Source organism: Gallinula chloropus, assembly GCF_964237585.1.
Source record: "Gallinula chloropus genome assembly, chromosome: 2".
Classification (NCBI taxonomy): Eukaryota; Metazoa; Chordata; class Aves; order Gruiformes; family Rallidae; genus Gallinula; species Gallinula chloropus.
In genome coordinates, this window is record NC_140086.1 from 107,297,574 (window position 1) to 107,320,137 (window position 22,564).

A 22,564-nucleotide genomic window follows, 5' to 3' on the forward strand; every position below is an offset into this window, starting at 1 on the left:
GCATGAGTGTTGAAATTTAAATATTTGGCTTCTATAGTCAACATGAAGGTCTGTCTTGGTTTCATTTGAGTTGTTCCAAAGTGCTCTGGACATAGGAGAAAAACACTGCATTTTTTCCCCTCAGTCCTTTAAAACCCTGAAAAAAAGGGATGTACCCATCAGGCAGCATAGTGGTTTGTGATGCTGATTCTCTTTAAATGCAAGCATAGTTATTTTTGGTGTTAGTGTTTCCTTAAATTCCTCAGGAATTCATGCATGCAATCGTGATTTGATGGGCATCCAGAAATGGCCTGTGGACTGCTAATTCAGTTGTCCCACAGGCTCTTCTTCAGGTGAGAGGTGTGAGAGGTTTTTGGGTTGAACTTTTGAATAGTATTTCAAGTTTATGACTATTTTGTTTTATTCAGGTATTAGTACAAGGAGAGCTGAAGTAATGAGAAGTCATCATGGAGGCGCAGTCCCATAGCTCAACCACGACAGAGAAGAAAAAAGTGGAGAATTCCATTGTGAAATGCTCCAGTCGAACAGATGTCAGTGAGAAAGCTGTTGCCTCCAGCACAACTTCCAATGGTGAGTAACAGCAGGGATTTACTAGCAGCCAAACCTACAGTAATTTTATGTTCACTGCATTCCTTGTGAATTGAGCATTTGCACCTGGATCAGTGTTTGTTCTAAGGGGAAGGCTAAAGAAAACGAAGAAGGGGGGTGGTGGTGGTGGAAAGTGGTAGGATACAATAAGGCCTGTTTTGGCATCAGATGTAGGCTTTTTCTTCCAGATGTTCTAATTCGAGATGTAAATGTGCTAAGTTATTTATTATAGGAAGTTCCTGTTTTTGGCGTTTTGGAAATTGTCACAAGCCTGGCAGGGCTTGCTAGTGCTTTGCATTTGGCCATTGAAATCTCTTACACTACTTAGATAATTAGTTATTACAAAAGAGACAGAAGTAGCCCTGTCAAAATTAATGGCAAAGGGTTTTTTTTCCCCTTCTCTTCTTTTACAAATAAACTTGCTCCTCACAAAGGGCTTCCCCCACCTCCCCAAAGTCCTTTAATGGCCAGGGACAAAACATCTAGCTAAGGGTGTATCCTCCCGTGAATTAATTTCAAAGTTGTGAATGTACAGCTTGTAGATTTGCAAAACTGGAGTGGTTTGCTTAGTTCTCCCCAGAGATGACCTCACTTGACAATTTTACATATTCTCTGCCTCTCTGGAGAGTGTGTAATCCCAGCCCTGGCCCTTTCATTGCTCAGTGGAAGAGGGCTGCATTTATTGTTCCCTACAATTTTCTTTCCCTTTGCATTAGGAAAGAAAAATGCTTGAAAAGGTGTGGGCAGAGTTTCGACCTGCGGATTTTGGATAGCTGCAGATGAACTGCTGTTTTTTTGCAAATCAGTCTAATCATGGTTAAAAACAGGAGATGTCTTTCTGCATATTTTGGAGGGACAGTGTAAATCTGGTAAAACATTTTCTGTATACCCTTTTTGTGTCCATCATGCACACTCATCTGGGCTTGTGGTCCAGGTCAGATTCTCACTTTGGTATCTTGAAGAAAGGTTTCTGCTTTCTCAAAGAAACATGTATCATCTCCCACTAGACTAAAGCAGAAAATACACGAGTCCTGTGGTCATACTAGAGGGAAATCTCTGTGGGGCAGTAAAAATTAGATGGCACATATCCCACTACCCTTCTGTGTGATTGGACTTCAGATTCATAGCAAACTCAGCACCCGCTGGTCTTGTAGTTGGAGTTGATCCCCACGAAAGCATAGAAACTCTTGAGCAGCTTATGGAAAAAGTTGCATCACGTTTCTAAGGCATATGAAATTAGATCCTCAGCTGGCGTAGGTCAGCACAGATCCATTGCTGTCAATAGAATTACAGTGGTTCATGTTAGCTGAAGAGCTCCCTATTGTTTTTTTGGCTTTTTTTTTGATAATAGGATTTTCCATGTTGGCCCAACTTTTCAAGCAGATGCACACTTAAACACATATGGGTATTCTTTGATGTGTCAGGGGTTTGAACTCAGACTCGGTGTTTGCACATACCTCTGGCTGTTTGGGCCAGCTTTAGCATTGTTGTTAAGCATTTAGATGTAGAGGGCTAAAAAGATAGCCTTCAAGATGATTTAGCCTAATTCCGACACTGATTTGTCCTGTGGTCAAATATTTTCCTTTCTCTATTCTAACTAGCAGCTTTAACAGTTATACTAGGTCTTAACTAGGTCTTAACTCCTCTGGCTGGTGTAGCGCTTGTGTCAGGGGCTTCAAACTCTCAAGAGTTTGAATCATTCAAAGTAGTGAATGACCAGAAATTTTTGTCACTGGAATTGTGTCCTATTAGCCAATGAGATGCTAATGTAGAACACACCTTGGGGCCTGAGGCTTCGTTGGGCTAAGGTAATGAGAGTTACCGTTGTTTCCAGTGGGTAAGCCTTGGTTTTGTTAGTCTGTGTACTTAAAGAAGTCAGGAGGATCTCTGGGTTTTGGGTTTCTAATCTATCTCTGTGTATAACCAAGCAAATGACTGGCCAGAGATGCAGGGTTGGGCTGCAAAGTGATAAAATACTTCATTCCTTCCCGGATCTGAAAAATTTCACCTTAGTGTAGAGACTCCATGGAGCGTGCACCAAAACAAATACCAAAACTCTAGGAACTCAAACACGGGTTTTACTGTTGGAGTGTTTTAAAGTTTTGCATCTTGCAGATGTGATTGTCATGATAATGAATTTTGGTTACAAGGAGCAATTTGCATTAAAGCTGGATCTTGCATGGCATTTGCATCTTTTGTTCCTTAATGCCGGAATGGGTATTACTACAGGAACATCATGAGTTGATATAAGACACCACTTCTACAAAACAAGCAGCTTTTGTTGAACCAGTACCTCTTTTTTTTTTGCAGAGGGCTGTGGTAATGTTAAATGGTAGTAATTTGCATTTGAATGCTCCGTTAAACAAGGTAAGGTACCCTTAAAAAATAACAAAAAGACAGAGCGATCCTCTCTGGTTTTAACAGAAGACTCTGCTGTCATCTCAGAGCAACGTCTGCCTATTATACCGATGTCACCTCCGAAGCATGTCTAATATCAGCGCTTCTCTTCCTCTGGCCAACATATTAATTAGCAAAGTTTGCAGGGTAACGTGCACTTGAGTGGCAGCTGTCTGAGGAGTCATGTAGAAACTAGTATTTTCTCAGTAGCGCTGCTGTCTTCTGAAGGAATCAGAACTGGGATCACAAATAGGTTGAAAAGCTAAGCTGTTAGTTACGGGGGTTTGGCAAAGCTTGCGATCACGAAGCAGCAAAGAAAATGCCATTATTTCGACGCACCCGGTAGCGGAAGCAGCGTTAACCTGGAGTGTGGAAAACTTTTACATCCTGTGGTGTGCAAAGGGCTCATCGAGGAGCCTTGGGCGCAAGGGAAAGGAAGTGGGAAGGGTGCTCCTGTGTGTTAACCCCAACAGCGAGCCAGGACGCCCAGGCTTGTGGGTGCCCCGTGTAGGCCCCAGCCGCGTCCCAGGCTTGACCAGTGACCCAGCGTGGGCTGTAAGATTGCATGTCATCCACTTCTGCTGAGTTCCTGTCATGACTTAATGCTAAAAAGATTTCTGCTGCGCTTACCTAACTACAAACTCTGACTGTGTTGCTGAGATGCTTGCACGGTGTTAGATAAGGGCCTGCCAGCGTTTCCATTATAAGCCCCTAATTTTGGGGATTTATAACTAAGCCATTAAAATGTGCTCCAGGCTGAAACATGTGGGGAAGGTCTTAGTGCTGGAGCAAATTAAAACTTCCTTTAAAATACATGTGGTCAAAAAAGAAGAAAAAATTTATAATTTGTAATAACTAACAAAATCTTCAGTGCACTTAGATCCCCAATGGGACTTTGCAATTTGGGACCACTCTTCTTTGTTTTAGATTTACTTTTGCAAGCTTTTGATTTTTTATCCTTTGTGTTTCATTTTGTGTATCTCAACCAAACTGCTTGCAGTTTACTAGTGTACATTTCTTTGCGTGTTGTTGCTTTTACTCCTCTCTTGTTTGACTGCTGTATTTTCTGCTAGGCTGATATCCGAGGGGCGAAAAGCTACTAAAGATGGAGACGCTCATTCACAAAAGTCTGTAGGAATAGAAAGGTTGTGCTAAAGTATAATAAAAGCTTACTTTTTTCTGTCATGTGATTTGATAGCCTCAGACTGATCTGCTTTGGCAAAGTGATAACAACAGTAAGTAAATATAGTGTTTATGTCATGACTGTGTCACTGTTAGTACGCTGGGGTAATCAGGCCAGTGTCTCAGACCACATGTGTGTACCTGCCACAGTTCTGGGGACAAAGCAGTAGGACTGTATCTGCACATGCATTTAGGTCATCATCCTAAAATTCGCAGGGTGCACACACAGGTTTCTATCAAGTTGTGCTTGGATTGGCTTTCTGAAGAGTGGTGTCCATTGAAAAGCTCATAGTTCTCTGCTGTCCTTGGAGAGTCCTTTGCCTGGCGTTGCTGCTCATGAAACCTGCCTTACTAGGACCGCTCTTGGATAATATGGTACCTCCTGTAGTTTCAAATAAGCCCAGGATTCAAAAGGACTCTTCAGGACCACGTGGTGGTGACCTGCCTTGCTGAAGAGTGATGAACGCTGGCACAGAAGCTTGTTCTTGGCTACTCCTCCACGCTGCTCTGCCGGCGAGCAGTGGGGCTGCCAGACCGAGCAGTGTGCCTGCTCCTCGCAGCCTGGCATATGAGCTGTCACTGACATCAGCAGCACACGGAGTTCATGTATCAGGCTGAGTGTTGCGGTGCCTGAGCAAAAACCATAGGGTTCGCTGCCCTGTCTGCACAGCCGTGCTGCCTGCGCTGGTGCAGCACCCTCCTGCACCCCAGCACGGGGATGCACCAGCTCTCCCATGTCCCATCATCCCAGTAAAGTCTCAAGCTCCAGTTCAGCGAGTACTCGCTTTAGGCACGGGAACAGCTCTGTTGGCCCTGACATGGGTATTTGCACGCTTACAATTAGGTGGTCGCTTTAATGCTTTGCCAGTCCAGCTGCTTTGACTCTGCACTCCGTTTTGTAGGTGAATCAGATTTATTGTTAGGCTGCTTCCTAAAAGGCGTTGACCGAAACCCTTCACGCTAACCTAATACAGCCCTCAGCTATATGTGATTTAGTTTTTTTCACTCTCTATCTGTAGTATGGGTGTAATGAATTTTTCGCTTCATTTTCTGAAAAGCCCAGGAAATTTCTGCCAGGGCTGCATTAGTACTTTTACAGGGCAAAGCTGCATGTTGCAGCATTGCTCGGAGAGCGTCAGGAGACTGCAGTGCTGTGTTCATCCCTATTTTATTTACTGTTTGGCCTGTGAATTTTGTCATGACTTCAAAATACTTTCCTCCTTTGCACGTTTTGGCTCTTAACTGATGTTTTTAATGTTGCATTCAAACAATGCAGTTATTGTGTGGAGACTCCTCCAGTGCCTGACAGGCAAGCACTTATTTTCAGTTTGATGTGTTTTGTCTAGTTTTTGACCCATGAGCTAGTTCCAGTGTAATCTGATATTTCTTATTAACCTATTACTCCAACTCAAAAAAAAAAGCTAATTATAAACGTATGTAGGTTGTGGACTTGACTACCTTTATCAGAATCAGATAGTTATTGAGAACATACTCTAAAGTGATAGAAAGCAGAAATTATTATCTTAATGGTGATGTAACTTAAAACCAAGCTTGATAGATGAATAAATGAGAGGAAGTTCATGCGTCCACTTTGATTCTTTCAGAAGAAGAGCCAGCTTCATCTGGGTCTCTCTTTCTCTTTTTTTTTTTCTTGTTAGTAGTTGTTTCAGGATTGAATGAGCAAAGTATTCAGCAGTCTGCGACCCCATAAGAATCACATTTCCTGTTGAAACATTCAGTTGGTTATTTGTCCTGCTGCTTGCTTTCAAGCTCACCATAAAATAGGTGTTAATCATAATACCCATTCTTGGCCCCCTCATTGGACTGATGTGCTCAGGGTCCCGTTGAGAGGTCAGGGTTCAAAAGAAGTTGTTAGGTATCAAGAAACATTGCCTGTACTCTTTTAGTGGCCTGCAGATTGAGTCCTGAATTGATCATATGAGACCTGATTCTGCAGAGTGATCAGGAGATGCCCTTGTCCTCTGCTGAAACGAAAGAGGATGAAGGACCCTCTTCACTTCTCATTTCCAGGTCAAGAAGGAAACAAAGTCCTTATTAGGATTTTATCAAACAATATTAGATATTAGACGTGATGTCTTCAATGTTTTTCTGAGGGTTTTGTTTTCCAGCGAGACAAATACTGCAAGAAATGCCTGTCTGCAATGGTGGCATGCAGTAGCATGGGAAGCAAGGGTAGGGTGGTCCCGTGAAGCAGCACAGAAACGTAACGATAAAGACCTGAACTTACTTGTAAGTTTTTGTGTACCCTTCTGTTCTCCTAATTGTGGCCAGGTCCTAAGAGGATAAGCAAAAAGACGGTACCAATCCTTGGGGGAGGATAAGCTCTCCTGGTGCCTGGAAGTATTGGAAGCAAAAGAATCGCAGGCTGTAATTAAGTGGGGACTCCATGTCTTGGTATATTGTAATCTGATGTGAGTAGCTGATTAAATACACGTTCATTTGGAGTAATGCACCCGTGGTCCTTTATGCTTCCTAATAAAATTTCAGTCATCAAGTTAGAGTTTATTGAAGACTGTAATAACTCATTCTGCCTGATCCTGTTTTGTCGTGTTGTTCCTCAGTGAGCCAGCCCTACCCTTACCCTGTGCCAAAGCCTGCGATCTGCAAGTGCAAGACAGGATTGCTTCATTAATTCTGCAGAGATTTCCCTCCTTTTTTCCCCCCTTCTCTCCCCTCCCTGCAGTGGTTAATAGCATAAGGGATATTAAATGTCAATCCTGCTGTATCCCTTTGCAAGTTCCAGAAAGAGATGATTGAGTGGCTTATCCCTGCAATCACTGTAATCAGTAAGTAATGACTTAACATCCTGCTGGATAACACGAGGTGGAATCGGGAGAAAACATTAGTTAGCTGTAGAAGCTTGCCACCTGGACAAGGTGGAGGTTAAATTTAGGGAATTATACACTGGGGATGTTTTCTTCCTGAAAAACAAAAAACAAAACACCCAAGCAACCATATTACAATTGTACCTCGGTTTTGAAATAGAGTAAGAAGTGATAATAATAAGGTTTAAAATGGGTCACTGGAGTATGGCAACAGCCCTGTGTTTGTAGCTTGTGCTTTGCAGGAGTCCAGTACCAATCAGATCTCAAAAAATTCAGGCATTAACAGCCCCCAGTACTGGGGGAGTGCAGGGGGAAGCAACCCAGAAATTTGATTTTTAGTAGGAAAAAACCTCCAGGCAGCTGAAGCTTCAGCGATGCTGTTAGCCTTCCAGAAAAGGCTAGGCTCGCTGCTGTTAAGTGCTGGTCCCTGGGGAATATACCCTAAAAGAGAAGGTGCCTCCTAATGACCTTGTAGGGCTGTGCCAGCCCATGCCACCAAAGTGGGGAGGCTGCAGCAGTGGCATGGCATGGAATGTCTCTGCAGTGGTGCTGCTGCTCCCAGTGACCATCCTCCCTGCCGCTGGAAATGCACCTCAACAAACACCTGGGTGCTACGCAGCTGGGGAGGATTGGAAGGGCACTAACAAAAATTTTAAAAAGGCCAAAAACTCCTCATCCTGAGACTTTTCCTCGGTCCTGAAAAGAGCCCAGACTTGGGAATTTGAAAATGAAGGAGCTTCGTGGAGTAAATCTTCTTCATGAAGTAAATAAAGAGAATTTAAAAAAAATCCTTCTAATTTACTTAAAACCAGGCAAGCCCTCTGGCAGACACGGTATTTGGCTTTACAATTTGAGCTGTGTAAATTAAGGCAGTTGAAGTAATTACATTACTTAACAGATTTTCAAATGGCATTCATCTTTTCTTTCCTGGATGTTTTCTATTTCATATCTGTCTCCAGTTAAAAGGAAATAATCAGGCGTCAGTGTTGCGTTTGATTATATCCCTGCTCTGTATGTTTCTATTTACTTCCCCCCCTCCCTTTCCAGAAGATATAAAACCTCAGCTTCTGCTTACATAGAAATAGTTACTAAATACATATGCCAGTAAGCGGGAGAAGTGTGCTTAGGGTCTGGTATGTGATTATGTAAAGAAGGTACTGTATTAAAACTACAGTCTCTGTATTCTTTCCAAGCCCTGTCTCATTATTTTGGGGCGAGGGTGGGAGGGAGATGCATTCTTTTGCCGTCCCAACCGAGAGGCAGTGAGATGGATTTTATTGCTGGGTTATTATCTTATTTCCCATTAAAAGTCTTTGCCTTTGATGTATACTGCAAGTGGTCACAATTTAATTTGCAGATTCTATTTTTGTTGTAGGGCTGGCAGTTCGGGGAAAAAAAAAAAAAAAAGTTGATTTACTTGTAAATGTGATCCGGACCTGCTGACAAATGGGTATTTCAAGTGCGCAGGGGCACTTCGGGAGAGAAAAGCGTGCAGGAAATACTGGGGTTTGTTCAAATGATGATTTTAAAATTTGGCTTGCAGGGTATTACGGGTCAGATCATAAAAAAAAAAAAAAAGTATTAAAAAAGCAGCTCCTAATCTGGTGCGTGCAATCATCTGGAGCCGTGCTACACACGCACAGGAGCTGCCTGTGCACATTCTTCGCACAGGCCAACTGCTGAAAACGCGCGGGTTTCCATTCATTAGCTGCAACCACTTATCACGCATCTTCCAGGTGCGGTCAAGTGGAAAGGCGAAAACTTCAGTCGGGCATATGTGATAGCTTGAAAATGCCCGCAGATACCCCAAACTGGAGGGATTTTCTTTGTTCTGCTGAACAGAATAGATTTGTACCCGTGCAGTTTTTCCTGAGATGAGGTGATAAACTGCTGAAACTTAAGTTAGCCTTACAAGCTGTGCCTTCTCCCTTGCTCCTTCTCTGTCCCTGTTGTGTGCTTGCTTTCCTCTTGTTTTCCAGCACAGGGCTTCATACATAACAACAGAAGATTTTTCAGAAAAGTTTCCTTCTGGGCCTGACCCGTAGTGTTTTCCCTCCTCCTGGTCTCTCTCTTTTCTTTCCTTCTTTCTCTCCCTTCTCTTCTCTCTTTTCTTTACTTTTCCTTTCTTTTCTTTCCTTTTTTTTTTTCCCTCTTTCTTTTAGTTTTCAGAAAGTTGAGTTCCATCCCAATTATTAAATCTTCGGAGACCATTCCCACATGGTTCTGTAAATGGTAGCTTCATCCTGAGTTCTTTCATCTCTTTTCCTGCTCTCCTGGCTTGACAGTTGAAAAGGTCTGACTGTGCCACACAATGGTTTGATTGGTTTCTCTAGGGGAGGCTTTACCCTGCCTCATCATTCGCCAGGCAGGTGGACCAGAAAGTCTCTTGATTCTTTTGTTGCCTCTCAAAGTCCGAGGTCTTTGACTGAATAAATCCTCCGTCATGGGATAATTTGCTAAAAGGAGACTGAAAGATGTGAGAGAAAAGCCTCACTACTTGGGTGCTGAATTAATGAAATAACTGGGCCTTGGAGTTTGCAATTGAAAAATCACCAGGAATGCAATGGGTGGAGACAAGCTTCAGAATGCAAGCTCGCTACTTCCCTGTTATAAACTATGAGAGCTTTTAAATGATATTACTAAATACGCCGGCTCGCCTGGCCGCCTCTGGTTATTTGCATTTGCAGCCCCCTTCGTCGGGGGAAGCCCGAGCAGAATAAAAGCCGTTTTGGTGCAGCGCCTAGTTAGTCATTAGATTATTACAAGGGACTGGAAAGAATTCCATATGACAGAACTAGGGTTGAGTTAACACAGGACGAAAAGTAATTTACAGATAGGCTGTCCTCAGCCATCTTCGTAGCCCCTGATAAGGTTTCATTTCAGAATGGATAGGCGACATTTCCACTTACGGGCCCATTCTGCGACACCTGTGATAACAGCTTCTGGATCCTAATTGAAATTGGTTTCAAAATGGATTTTCACTTTTCTCTGTCTGTGGAAAATATTGAATGGACTCAGAGCTGCCACAGAGAATCCCAGACCTTGGAAAATGGAGCAAGGAGCCGGGATCATCTTTCATAACTGTGTCGATGATATGACAGTTTTGTTATCTGTCTTATTAATGAAATCATTGATCACCTGATGAGGGAGATAATAAACTACATTTTTGCTGCTGTTCAGGAAGCTCAATTAGATTTTTTTTAAAAATACAGATGGGGGAAAACCAAGCCAAAACAATGAAGCAAACGTTTTCAGGTCTATTTTCAACTTTGCTTTTCTCGAAGAATTTAGACAGAAGAAGTGTCCAAGCCTGTAAAGTGCTGATGGCATCTCGAGTTTATTCAAAGTAAAGAGAAAAACGGGGGGGGGGGGGGGCGGGAAGCAAACCTGGTGCTCACGTTGAGATCTAGTTATTGTTTTTTGTTTTTAACAAACTGCACTAAGTAAATAACACTTAAGTCCTAGTAAGTGCCATGGAAACTCAGATGAACTGAGAAACAATGGAGCTCAATTTTAGCTGAAGTGGGATTAGTGATCTGAACTCTCTGAATGCCCTGATGTGGACAAAGGCCGGCGCTAAGCGTAGGGGGTGCTTGCCGTGATGCTGGTTCTCCTGAAAATTATTTCTTCTTTAAAAAACAAGCATCAGCGTTTCCTTGTTAAAGCTGCTCAGGCATTTTTGAAAAATAAATTTGTTTGGGTTTTTTTTTTGTACTAATGGATTCGAGAAGATTTTTAAACACGAGCAAACGTAATAAACTGCCTGCTTGGGATAAAACGCGTGTGCAGGCTTTGAAAATAAAACCTGAAAGGATTTTGTGATGTGTTGTTTCCCCAGCTATATTCTGATTGTTGAGGAAAGAGATAAATCTGTTGTTTGTGCTTGGTTGCTCTGGAATGCACGCTGTATTCCTTGAGGAAGGTGGGAAGGGATAGTTTTTCTGAAGAAGGATGCCGGTGACTTCTCATATTTCACTGTGAATTGTATCCTAGGTGTTTCTTCAGTCCCTCGGCTGGTGTGGGTCAATCTATCCCCCTTTTTAAGCTTGAAAGGGGAGCTCTGATCAAAGGCCTGAATGATGTCACTGATCTCTGGTGATTGATTAGGAACAGAAGTTCTGGAGCATTTTGCATGTCCGCCTTTTCCTTATCACTTCAAATCCATTAGTGCCTACCCATTAGGGTAGCTTTCAATCATGGAAAAAATAACCCATGCACAGATAAATATATATATGTGTGTGTGTATAGATATATGTGCACGCCATAGGCAGAGAAAAAGTAATAGGAGAGTGTAAAGGTTTCATATAATATATGAAATAAAATATTTTTCTTTATTGTAAAAGGAAACAATTTCTGTCAGTCTGTGTTGAGACAGGGGTATTTATTAATTGCTAAACTCCTGGGCGCTCTCCTCCTCTGTCCTTCTGTAGCTACTCTCACAGATTTAAATCCATATAGTTCTCTGTTGTCAGTGGGTTTTGGCTGCTTTTTCTTAATTTGCTGTAGTTTACCCAGAGAGGAACCATGCCTCTGCATGTTATTTCTTTGCTGTGCCTGTGATCCACGTTAAGATCACTGTGTGTGTCAGCATCTCAGAGAATTTTTTTTTAATTAGAGATTGGAAAAATAAATATTTTAAGTGAACGTCTCTTGGAAGTTCAGAGTTAGCCAGAATGTATGTTAAGTCCTTAAGAGACGAGATCTTTCGTTTGTAAAGAAGGAGCAGTCCTCTGACTCTCCGTGGTGCGGGAGGTCAGGCGATGGGTTTTACTCGTGTGTGTAAGAATGTGTGTGCGTGAGCAAGCAGTACAGGACTGCAGTCTGACCTCGCTGGGGTACAGATGAGGAAGATGGGTGGTGTGAGGCTCGAGACCATTCCTAAATACCCCGCTTCTAATAGCATATTGTGATTTAAATGAGGAACTTACTTAAAAACTCTGAACAGACATTAAAAATCTTGAGTTAATTAATTATTCTGGTAAATGGAAGGTTTCTGTATGTAGGATAATTCAAAAATGTTAATGTTATTTTCATGTATCTCTTTTCCCCTTTCTTTTCGGTAGGTTGGCTCATTTCTCTCTCTCTCTCTCTCTCTCTCTCTCTCCCCCTCTCCCTGAAATCTCCTTCGCTCTCTCTTCTACTGTTGTGCATTTCACACCAGGAGATGACAAGTCTTGTGATTGCAGCAGAGGCAATTGAAAGAAAATAAAAAGAGAGTTCTTTTTCTCTGGTGCTGGCCCATGAACATACCGTAAAAATTGGATTAGACACACCTAGAGTTGGGATTGATTGCATCTTGAATGGGAAATTAGAACATCTGAAAAATTCCTTTTTGGATTGAACAGAAGCACAAGAAGGAAAAGTTGGATGGAAACCAGAGAAGAACTGTAAATCACTATTAAAGTTACTTCCTATGGTTTACCATTGGCTGTCAAAGAAAATTGCCTCGGGCTTGTTTATAGCTAATTCCCTCTATAGAAATCTTCAATTTGTGGACTGGCCTCTGAACGGGATTGATAACTCTGTTTATAGACCAGGATGGGTATCTAAAGATAACAGATAATGCAAATGAGCCTTTTTTTGATAAGCCAGGGAAGCAATTATGGATACAACTTGGTTGATGGATTTCAGAGAGCCTTTTCACAGACTATAGATTTTTATTTTATTTTATTTTTGCATTATAGTTTTCTTAACGGTGCTAGAAAGACAAAATCAAAGTCGTTTGAACGGAACTAAAAAGATGGAGTGGCTGATACAACCAGCTTTCCTACCACTTGTAAACATAGCGGATCAGATTAAAAAAATAAACAGGTAGTCCTCAGCCTTCTCTGGGAGAAATATGATTTGATAAAAATGTGTGTTTAATATTCAATTTACAGTTTCATCTGAAGTCTATAAACCTAGATGTCCTGTGGGAGTTTGCAGCCCGCTCCAACTTTAACTCAGATAAAACCCTCCTTGTAAACTGTCTTCCTGCTTTTGAGTTTGTATTCTGCTGGAGAGGAGGAGGAAGAGGGTGGTGGAGGCTGGTCCTGGTGAGTTGTTGGAGGCTCTCTGGGGTGCTCAGCACCCCTGGTGTTGAAGCAGTTACCCCAGGCCTGATAGTAGCGTGTAGCCCTGTGGAGTGGGCTGAGGAGGTGGCCACACCACCTGGCTCCTTTCCCTCTCAACTTCACAGATCTTCCCGTTGGAAGTGGCCTGGAAGCCATGGCTTCTTGCAGCCAGGAGAGACCTCGTCGAGGATGGTGGCTGCTGAAGGGAAGAGGGGAGGCTTGGCTTCCTCACCTCAGCTGTTTGTCTTAGCTTGCCCGGCAGTCTGGGCTGCTGCCCAGGGTGCCCCGCGCAAGGAGCCTGTGCTTTCCTTATGCCTGGGCCTTTGCAGGGCTGCCCTGAGGAGACTCAGCTGCCTGATCACTGCAGGTCAGGGGATGTCCATCCCTTTCCCAGGCTAAGGCTCAAAACGGATGGGGACTGTGATCTGCACAATCCACAGCAAGGCAGGAACAAGACAAAATTAACCCTGTAGAAGGCACAGTAAGATGCATTTGTAGTCGTAATTTCATATTGTTCTCTAGTGCTAAGACTGAGCTTTATTTCACTTAAGGCCCCAGACCACAACCAACTGAAACACTGGAAGGATTTTTTAGCAGCTTTACCCTGTCCAGGCTTTAAATATTGAATCTTAAGTGTGTCTTCCCAGTCTCCTTACTCAAGCCATTTTCTTGTAGCTGGTTCCCTTCAGTAGGACACTTGGGCTCCTGACACTGTTCATCACAGAGTTACAACCTTTGCCTCTCAAACTTGCAATAACTTCTCATGACACTATCTCAGGACCCAATCCTGGAAATGTGCTGTCTTTTGCACGCATCCTATTTAAAAGCTCTTGTGTATGATCAGAAAAAGAATAATTAAAAGATTATTACTTAGTTCCCATGCAGTTGTAATTATTAGAGTGACTCCTGGTAGTTTGAACCACTCCAGGTTTTAGGGATTTAGTAAAATAGAAGTTTTGTTTCTGTCATGAAGCAAGAGGCATAACTGCTATTGATTTTCATGGCAGCAGCATGAGAATCCTTATTTGTTAATACATCTTTAAATAATTCAGTCACAAACTGCTATAAAACTTTTCTGGTTTTTGCAGGCATTTTCAGCGCCCATCACTGAGAAGCAAAACTGAACATAGCTTCATTCATAGAGATCCCATACTTTTAAGCTGTTATCTGAACATTCTTTCAAATCTCTTTTTCTTTGTATGTGATGAATTATTTCTTGCCTTCAGAGAATTTTGGCTGTGAAGGTTTAGAGTGAGTGGACTTGAGCATCTTCTAAACACTAGCACAGGTACAGGATCACAGCACCTCTGCCAAAAAAGCATGTATCTGGAATCCTTCAAGGGATTTCTCCCATCTTCATTCCCAACATTTATCCAAATCTAAGTCAGAGCCATGTTTTCTAAATATTGGTGAAGGAAAAATACTCCTTTAATGTTTTCAAATTGATGTGCATCAGTACCTTCTTCTGACAGTCCCCCCGAGCTTTAAAATGTCTGTTCCAAGACACCATTTTGTTTGCTGACATGATGAGACATTCATTTTGCATATATAAGAGTGGGAACAATTAAAATGTCCTTTTCTCAGCTTTGAACACTTGTGTTGATTGTTTGGAGGATAGGGGAAGTTGGGAAGGTTTTGCTATATAAATTTCCAAAGACTCTTTTCTCCAGCTATCTAACTTAAGTCAGACCTAAAGCCTTGTATACATTTTCTTTGGCATCACAAAAACTTTTTTTTTGTTTTGCTCTGAGATATAACCTCAGTATGAAGAATACCAAAACATCTCAAATAAGAAGAATATTTCTAGGCACTGTGGTTTATTGCTGCATTTATCTTCAAAGCTCAAAACAGATGCTAAAAGGAAGCCTGCTCTTAAAGAAAATAATCCACATACTGTATTTGTAAGTGAGCAAACAGAGAGAAAAATTCATCAGGTATTATAGAAGAGAGGGAGAGAGAGTGAGAAAAGAGTGGAAGAAAGGCAGGAACTAAAGGAAAAGGAATGGAGGAAAGGAAAAACAGGAAGGAAAGAAAGAGCGAGCTCTAGGCTCCTCTGTAGCGCTGTCATTTAAACAGATCTTAGGTGAATGTTTTGGTTGCCATGGTCGGACTGAGAACCTGTCAAAATTCAATATTTAGCATTGTTAGACAGAAAGTCATTGTTCATGGGACCAGTACTTCAACTGCAGAGGTGTAAGAGCTTGTGTGTAGGTGTGGGGTAGTTGATACAGAATAACTTCACATGAGTTTTTGTAGCAGATGAATCAGAAAAAAGATTTCGAACTCCTGGCTTACAGGGGAAAATGTTACCTTTAGGGGTGTTAGACATGAAGAAAGAGCAACAGGAGGTTTTTAAGTTTCATTGTGTGAACACAATTTAGGCACCTGCTGTTGTGTTTGCGTTTGGCCAAGAACACTGTGTTGGATTCACATTGCTTACCCTCCAAGGTGTGTAGGCTCTTTGGGAAGCGAAGGTAGAACCTCTGCTCAATGCAAGGACAGAGCAGGATCGGCCCAGGCACAGCAATGAGGTAAGTCAGACTTGCTGGCCACCACGCTAAGTGGGATTGCCTTGAGCATGTGCCTGGCAGTGATGTGACGGGCATCTCTCGTATCTTCAGGCATCAGTTGTGGTCTGGATGCCTGCAGTATTGCCCTGTACAGATGTTTCTGGATTTCCAGGAATCATGGCCGCTGTGGAAACCAAATCCTTGGCAGGCTGGTTGTGAGATTCCCCCCGTCTTGCAAGATTAAATTTATTTTAACGTGGAATGTGCCTAAACAATGAGAAATTTAGAGGAATCTAAGGAAAAACCTTCATTTTGTTGGGCTCAGAATTTGTTTTAGCAATAGAGACCGAGCAGTGAAATTGCTTTTTCCTTGGTTCTGCTGGAGGAGTTGCAGAGGGCACCAGTGTGTATATCTCAGGCTATCAAGCTGTAATTGAAAGGCAGAGTGTTCAGACCTCAGCAACAGCTAATTCTTCTTCAAAATGCGGTTAGGTGGATGTTAACTAAAGTAAACACAAGCCATGAAGAGGCACAAAATGATATTGAGGAAAACATGTTTCCCAGCTTTTCAGGCTCTGGGCTTTGCTTGTGCTCATACTGGAGGTCAGGCAGAATCAGTTTTTGACCTAAGAAGTGAGACATAAAAATAAAAATGCAGATGTTGCAGGCAACATGGTAACATTGCTCCTTTATCTGTTTCCTTCTGGACAGGTCCATCAAGTCTAAACTCCCTCTTATGAGTGCTCACATTGGCTTGTGTGACTGCTGCTACAGTGATACCAGTTTCTTTGATGGAATGGAGTTGAAAGGGAGAGGTGGAAGGAACTGAACTGGAGAGGGAAAAGGAGATGCCCCTTTGAGTATACAGCACTTGCATTAAACTTAGCTTAGTTTTACCTTTTTTTTTTTTTTTTAAAGGGTATCTGGTGCAACATTTTTAGGGTTTTTTTTAAACCACTCAGAAGATTTTGATTCATAAACATGTTTGTTTTTCTTTCCGTGGTGGAGATGCCTGTGAGTGACTTAGAACTAAAAGAGACCCTGTAGTCAGGGGGAAGGGAGGAGGATGTTTTACATTTCAGTCATTTAGGTAATAAAAATTAGCAAACACTAATAGGTGCCTGTTCTTCCCTGCTCTTTATAACGAAGTGCATGGGATGCGGATCAAATGACTTTATTTGGCGCTCAGCATTTCAGCTACCTTGAAATGGGAGACTGCAGGCACTTGGATAAATACGCTGGAAAGTTGCCCAGTTTCACTGCTGCTTATATAAGCTTGTCTGTATCCTCTGGGGAATATTATTTTGTAACATGTTGTATCAGGATGAGTATCCCGACGTTCCCTTTAGCTCTGGAATGCCAGGACTAGATGAGTGGTGGTGGTGATGATGATGGCTGTCTCTCTCTGCTTTCTGGGGTTAATGAAAGACAGTCATTAGGGACCATTGCCAAATCAGGGTGCTCCTCCTCTCTGTTCTGCTATCATCTGAAAATAACGTGCAAGGTACATTACTCAGGATAAGCAGTTACAGTGGAGTTATAAATGATTTTGCAATTGCCATGTTTTTGGAATTGCATAAATGATAGTTACACTTGTTGTGGAGCAAGCATAATTAAGGATGTGTAAGTGACTCCCTTTTGAGACTGCCGCCTTGTTGTGTTTCAAGAAACAAGCCATCACGGCTTGTTTATGTGCTGGTATTTTATCTCTGCAGATGTATGTTCAGCTCTTTGCTGTGCTACAGTTAAAATGGGATTTGAGGTCTTGTCCTTCCTTACCTCTGTTAGGTAGCTGTTCATGTCAGAAGGAAATGCCTGAGAGTTTCAGACTTTCTGAGGTGAGTACTGTAAATTCACCGCCTGGGCAGATGAGATGGCTGTGAAGCTGTAAGCACTGCAGACGGGACATTCTTGTCTTTGTCATAGTGGTAGCACTGGGGAACATCTGGTTGTGAAGAGAAACCCTTTTCTCTTAAGAATGCACATGCAAATTCCTCACTGGAACCTGCAGATGAGCACATGATGGGTGCATCGACATGTGCACCAGTCTAGCACTGCTGGGGTTACTTAGTGCAGAACCACGAAGTCATGCTCTCCAAAGTCTGTACCAGTAGGTAGCAATCTAGCTTCATTATCTGCATGCCTGATATGTCAAGAATTGGAGCCAGCTTGGCAATAAACTCTTGCAGCTGAGTACTAACCCTGAAGATGTTAGTTACTTGCCTTTTACAATGCTTGTGGAGGGCTGGAATGCTGAGGACTCCTGTGGGGCTTGGAGTGACAAGGGTGGTACATTTTATGCACATTTCAGAGTAAAATTAATCTGCTAGGTTTTTATGCTCCATAGAGCCTAGAAGAAAGGTCCTCCTGTGCAGAACAGAGAGGTGTGCTCCTGGGTGAATAAGCGAGACTTGTAGTGGAAGGGTCTGTTGAGGGCAGTGTGAAGAGGAGGCTCTGGGATGGGTCGTGTAAGGACAGTGATCACTGAACTGAGGTGACAGAGGTCACTTTATGGAGTTTTATAGCGATTGCTTATATTATCTTAATTCCTTGCTGTCTCCCAAACTGGGGGGGGGGGGGGGGGAGTGGGGGTGGAGGTTGTCCTCCATTCCCCTTCCTTGAGAATTCCCTTTTGTTCCTTGCCTGAAACCCACTAAGCTGCGTAGAGGAAACTTCATTGTAGTGCACTTCGCAAACTTACTAATCCAGACTTCTACTGTAAAATTAGCTTGAAACAGTCACTGTTTGAAGATAAGGACTTGACCTGAAAATCTTTGGGTGCAGATGGGTTTTACATGGGCTGCTGTCCTGGAAGCATTTCTGTGGATGTCCGCTGGCAGGAATGGGGTGATGTTTGGAAAATGCCTGGTTTAGAATAGAGTTAAAAGTTGGATGAAATTAGAGGAGAATCTCTTGGCTACTTTTCAAAGCAGATGTAAGAGGAGATTTCTCTCTCATGATTTACAAGGTTGAGCAAGCAGGAATAAAGTGGCAGGTGTAACTCTGAGCGTGTGAGTCTGTGCTGGTGGAAGCGGTTGTTTGTATGGATTTTGCATATGCTCTGGGACTTGCTGTTAAGTCAATATTTACTTCTCAGGGAGTAAATGCCAGAGTTGTGTCTGAAAGCTGTTACTGCTCCATCGATGAAAGAGTTACTGGCTGTGTCATCGAGCATCCTACCAGGCAGATTCCCGGAGTTTTAGAAGTGTTGTGATTACGTGTTTCTGGTAAGTAGCTGGAAGCACAAAGGGTGTTTTTCAGCAACTGGATACAACTTTCCAGATCATGTATTTACACAGTGTTAAACAAGGGCTCTCTAATGTTTCACAAACAGCTTGTTAAGTGTTTCTCTTTTAGGATCTTCACCACCATCAAGGAAGGTATATGCCAGTTGGCTCAGCCAAGTTTTGGCTATAAATTTTATTTTGTTGGGGGAGGACGTTTGATGACTTCTGGAGCTGTTTCAATTATTAGCCTTGACATATAGACAACATTTGGTCTGGGTAGGGCTCCTTCCCAGCAGAAAAGTGGTGGTCTTCACTGAAGATAACAAAGATCTGACATGAGATAGGTTGCATAAGGTGCTTGCAATATTTTATGTGTCTGAATGCCGAAGAATACTTCAAAACCACTCTTTATTGTGTCAGGTCACCATTACCTTCCCAGGGGTTCCTTCCCTCTGCAGCATTTACACAGACAGGTTCTAACTCAAGGGTAAGAGCAGGCAATCCACAGGCGTTGGTATGGGCTGTGGTGACACGTCAGCACTGGACGCACCTGCCGTGTTTGTGTTCCTGCATCCGTGTGCTACTTCTCCATCCCTTGGTTTCTGTAGAATGCAGCCACCGCTTTGCAGGTCTGCAGGAGGTAAGCTGGGGGTTATGCACTACTTAACCTCTGACTGATTTTGCTGGAAGCTTAAAAGTCTTTGGGGAAAGAGACTGTAGTGTGAGGCTGCCCATGTGTTCTCCTTCTACCTACCCATGTGGAGCATAAACTCCTCTGCAAGCTGGAGACTTCTGTGGAGCTTGGGGCCTGATCCAGAGGGTATTGAGGTCAGCACCTTCCTAATGGGCCTTGGCTCAGTCCCTGTGAGAACAGGAGCGCTTGGCCCACAGAAAGGATGCTAACCCACTTTTCACGCTTGCCTCCTCTCCACTAAAGGAATCAGTGGGGAAAAGTATGACTCTTAATGACTGCTGATTATAAATAATTAGGAGTCATTCAACATTTAGGCTAACATATTTAGGTTGTGATGTGTTTTGCATTTATTAAGTGTTGTCTGCTCTCCTGTGGCTTGTTGTCTTTGCGTAGTATCTCTCACCAGTTCCTTGTGTAAACACTGGGGGTTAGATGGGAAGATGGGCTCCCAGTTTGAATGTGGCAGTGTCCCATGGAGTCCAGCTGCGGTGCGAGCCCCTTCTGTGCCCTGTTTAGCTGTGGAATGGCTGATTAGACTGTGTGGACTCTCATCTTTGGTGCTTGCATGTAGCATAGTTGGACTTTGCACAGTGAGGATTATTAGTCTATAGGTGATGCACAGCAGAGAGCAGATAATTCAAACAACATGATTTGTGCAAACGCTTAGCACACTGAAATGTAGCAAACCTGAAGATTTTTCATGTGCAGCATAAGGTCTAGTGAAGATCAACCAGTCAATGTTGCAGTCGTGGTGCACTGACCACGCTCTTTTGCATAACCGTGTTTGAGTATATTTTTTCTTCTTTGCAGATCATGTAACAAAATGGTAACAGATGAATCTAATAAACATTCTGGAAAGCACTTTCATGTGCTCTTTACTGTAAAATAAAATTAAAACCTGTAGCATGTGTTAGTTTTTCAGGGAAATAGGTTAAAAAAAAGAAAAGAAACACTCAAAGGCTAGATGTTAGCATTTATATGTACCAAAGAGAATTTTTAACAGACGAAAATAAATAAAAAAAATCTGGTTTTGCACTTCAGAAACAGTATTGTCTTCATCCAGTTCATAAATGTGAAGCTGAGGTGAAACTGCACACTTAAACTGGCATGTGACAAAGGCAATGTATAACCTCTTTAAATTCTATATAAATCAAACCTTTAACCTACTGCTTTTTAAAAGGAATGCCTAGAGGATGCTTTTGTATAACACTTTTTTTTTTATATATTCCATTTAAATGTAGATTTTTAAGGCCTTTAGTATAGTGGCGCATCTTCTGCCATGAAATGTTAATCAGGACTCTTTTGTAGCAACTTGGTTGGAAGATAAAATATTTAGTGCTGTTGTATACTGAGCCCACATTCCTTACACACACAGGCTCTCTTCCCCCTCCCCCTTTCCCTTCTTTCCTCTTTTTTTCTTTTTTCTCTTCCTTTTCTTTTTCTTTCTTTTTCTCTTCCACCTCCTATCAGAGGTGTAAGGACATATTTAAGTTAATATTTGAAGACCTGATCTGTGCTTTCCATTACTGATAACCTGACTTGGTAGTATTTCTAGCAGACTGCCAGAAGAGAAGTGTAGTACTTGGGTGACTGAATGTAGTTAGCATCCAGGATCGGTCCCTTGCCCACTTCTCCGGTGTTTCTGAGTAGAAAACAAGTTTGCCTGTCTCAAGGTATGTTTCTTTGAGCAAACTTGTGATATTATTGGAGATCTGGGCATCTATTTCAGGTGATTACAGAAATTCTCATCCAGTCAGTAGAGCTGCATGATACAATCGCGTTATTCCTTGGGGTTTGGTTTGTAATGCTACAACCCAAACACTGTAACATCGAAGGCAGTGTGTGTATCATGGCACACACACCCACACCTGCTACTAGGAGTCAGGCTATTTCAAAGTTTGTCTCTTGAATGAGAAGCATAGGAAGTAAATGTTGTTCTTGCTAATGTCACAGCATAATGAGCCTAAGAGGATTTCGTCTGGTGTAGTAGGTCAGAGTTTGGTCCAAGATCAATACTTGTTTCACAGAAGTCATATTTCATTTAAAGTATGATAGTTAATTTTTGTCAGATTTTTCTTGTTGACTTCCTGATCTTTCTGGATTATTTTTTGACTACTTTGAGTTTGTGTGGCTTGGCAGAAGCCATAATGACAGGGATATCATAACGTTAGACTGAGTTAAACTGAGATTTCCACGAACCTTTAAACTTCACAATACAGGAGCGATCTTCCTTGATGTAGGACTTTACTTCAGCTGTGTCTCTTGTGTATCATTTTCATTTTTTAAAGGAACACGATAATAAAAGAGGTCAGGAGTCAGTCTGTCACAGGATGGCAATTATGGGATTAAGGGCATAGGGTCTGCTTTCAGTGAAGTCCAGAACAGAGATTTGGGCTGCGAGGATGAGAGAATCAAGGGAGATTGCCCAGTACTCGTGCGTTGGCAGGCATTTAGTGTGGGATTATGCTTTGTGTTCTCTGAACTCTGCTTCCACAGAAATCAGTGAGTTTTCAGCAGCACAGCGCTGCATTAGTACACACTGTCTGATTAGCCTTCTCTTTAAACCTGGCCATGGCCACTGCACTGGAAAATAACCACTGCATCGCGTGGTTACTTTTACCTCCTTTTTAACATGGGGAGGGGTGGAAATACCCCCACCAAAAACACAGTCGTCTTGATAGCAAACACCTGAATACCTTCTCAAACTTTGTCTGTTAGGCTCTTACCCTGAACACTGCGCTGTTTCCCCAGCTACTCCAAACTGGGTGCTTCAGGCGGATGGCTCTGTGCAAACGCAAACCAAGCTGAATGTTTGAAATCACAAGGCGGATTGCATCATCACACTTGGTGTGTAACACAACTCAAAATGTGCAAGGATATCTCCTGTGGGGATGGTGGTATTAAAATACTCCGTTTTGGACAACCATGCCAGACTTGTTCAGGTTATCTCAGGGTATCGCTGTATTACACCAACAAGTTAAGACCAAAATAACACCAGGTGTTTTGGTTTTGTATTGAGCAGGAACCTAGCAGAAATATTTCCCAATTTGTTTTTTTTTTTTTTTTT

The 22,564-nt window shown here is 42.4% G+C and overlaps 1 protein-coding gene across 2 annotated transcripts in view; it reads left to right on the forward strand.

Moving 5' to 3' along the window:
* Nucleotides 1-446: 446 nt before the first annotated feature.
* GLI3 (GLI family zinc finger 3) overlaps nt 447-22,564 on the forward strand; it is a gene marked incomplete at both ends in the record, with an annotated part of 199,930 nt that continues 177,812 nt past the window's right edge. For both annotated transcript variants that reach the window (XM_084279716.1, XM_084279717.1), the window contains one exon: nt 447-570. In XM_084279716.1, coding sequence (XP_084135842.1) covers nt 447-570 — 124 coding nt within the window. The remainder of the gene's footprint in view (nt 571-22,564) is intronic.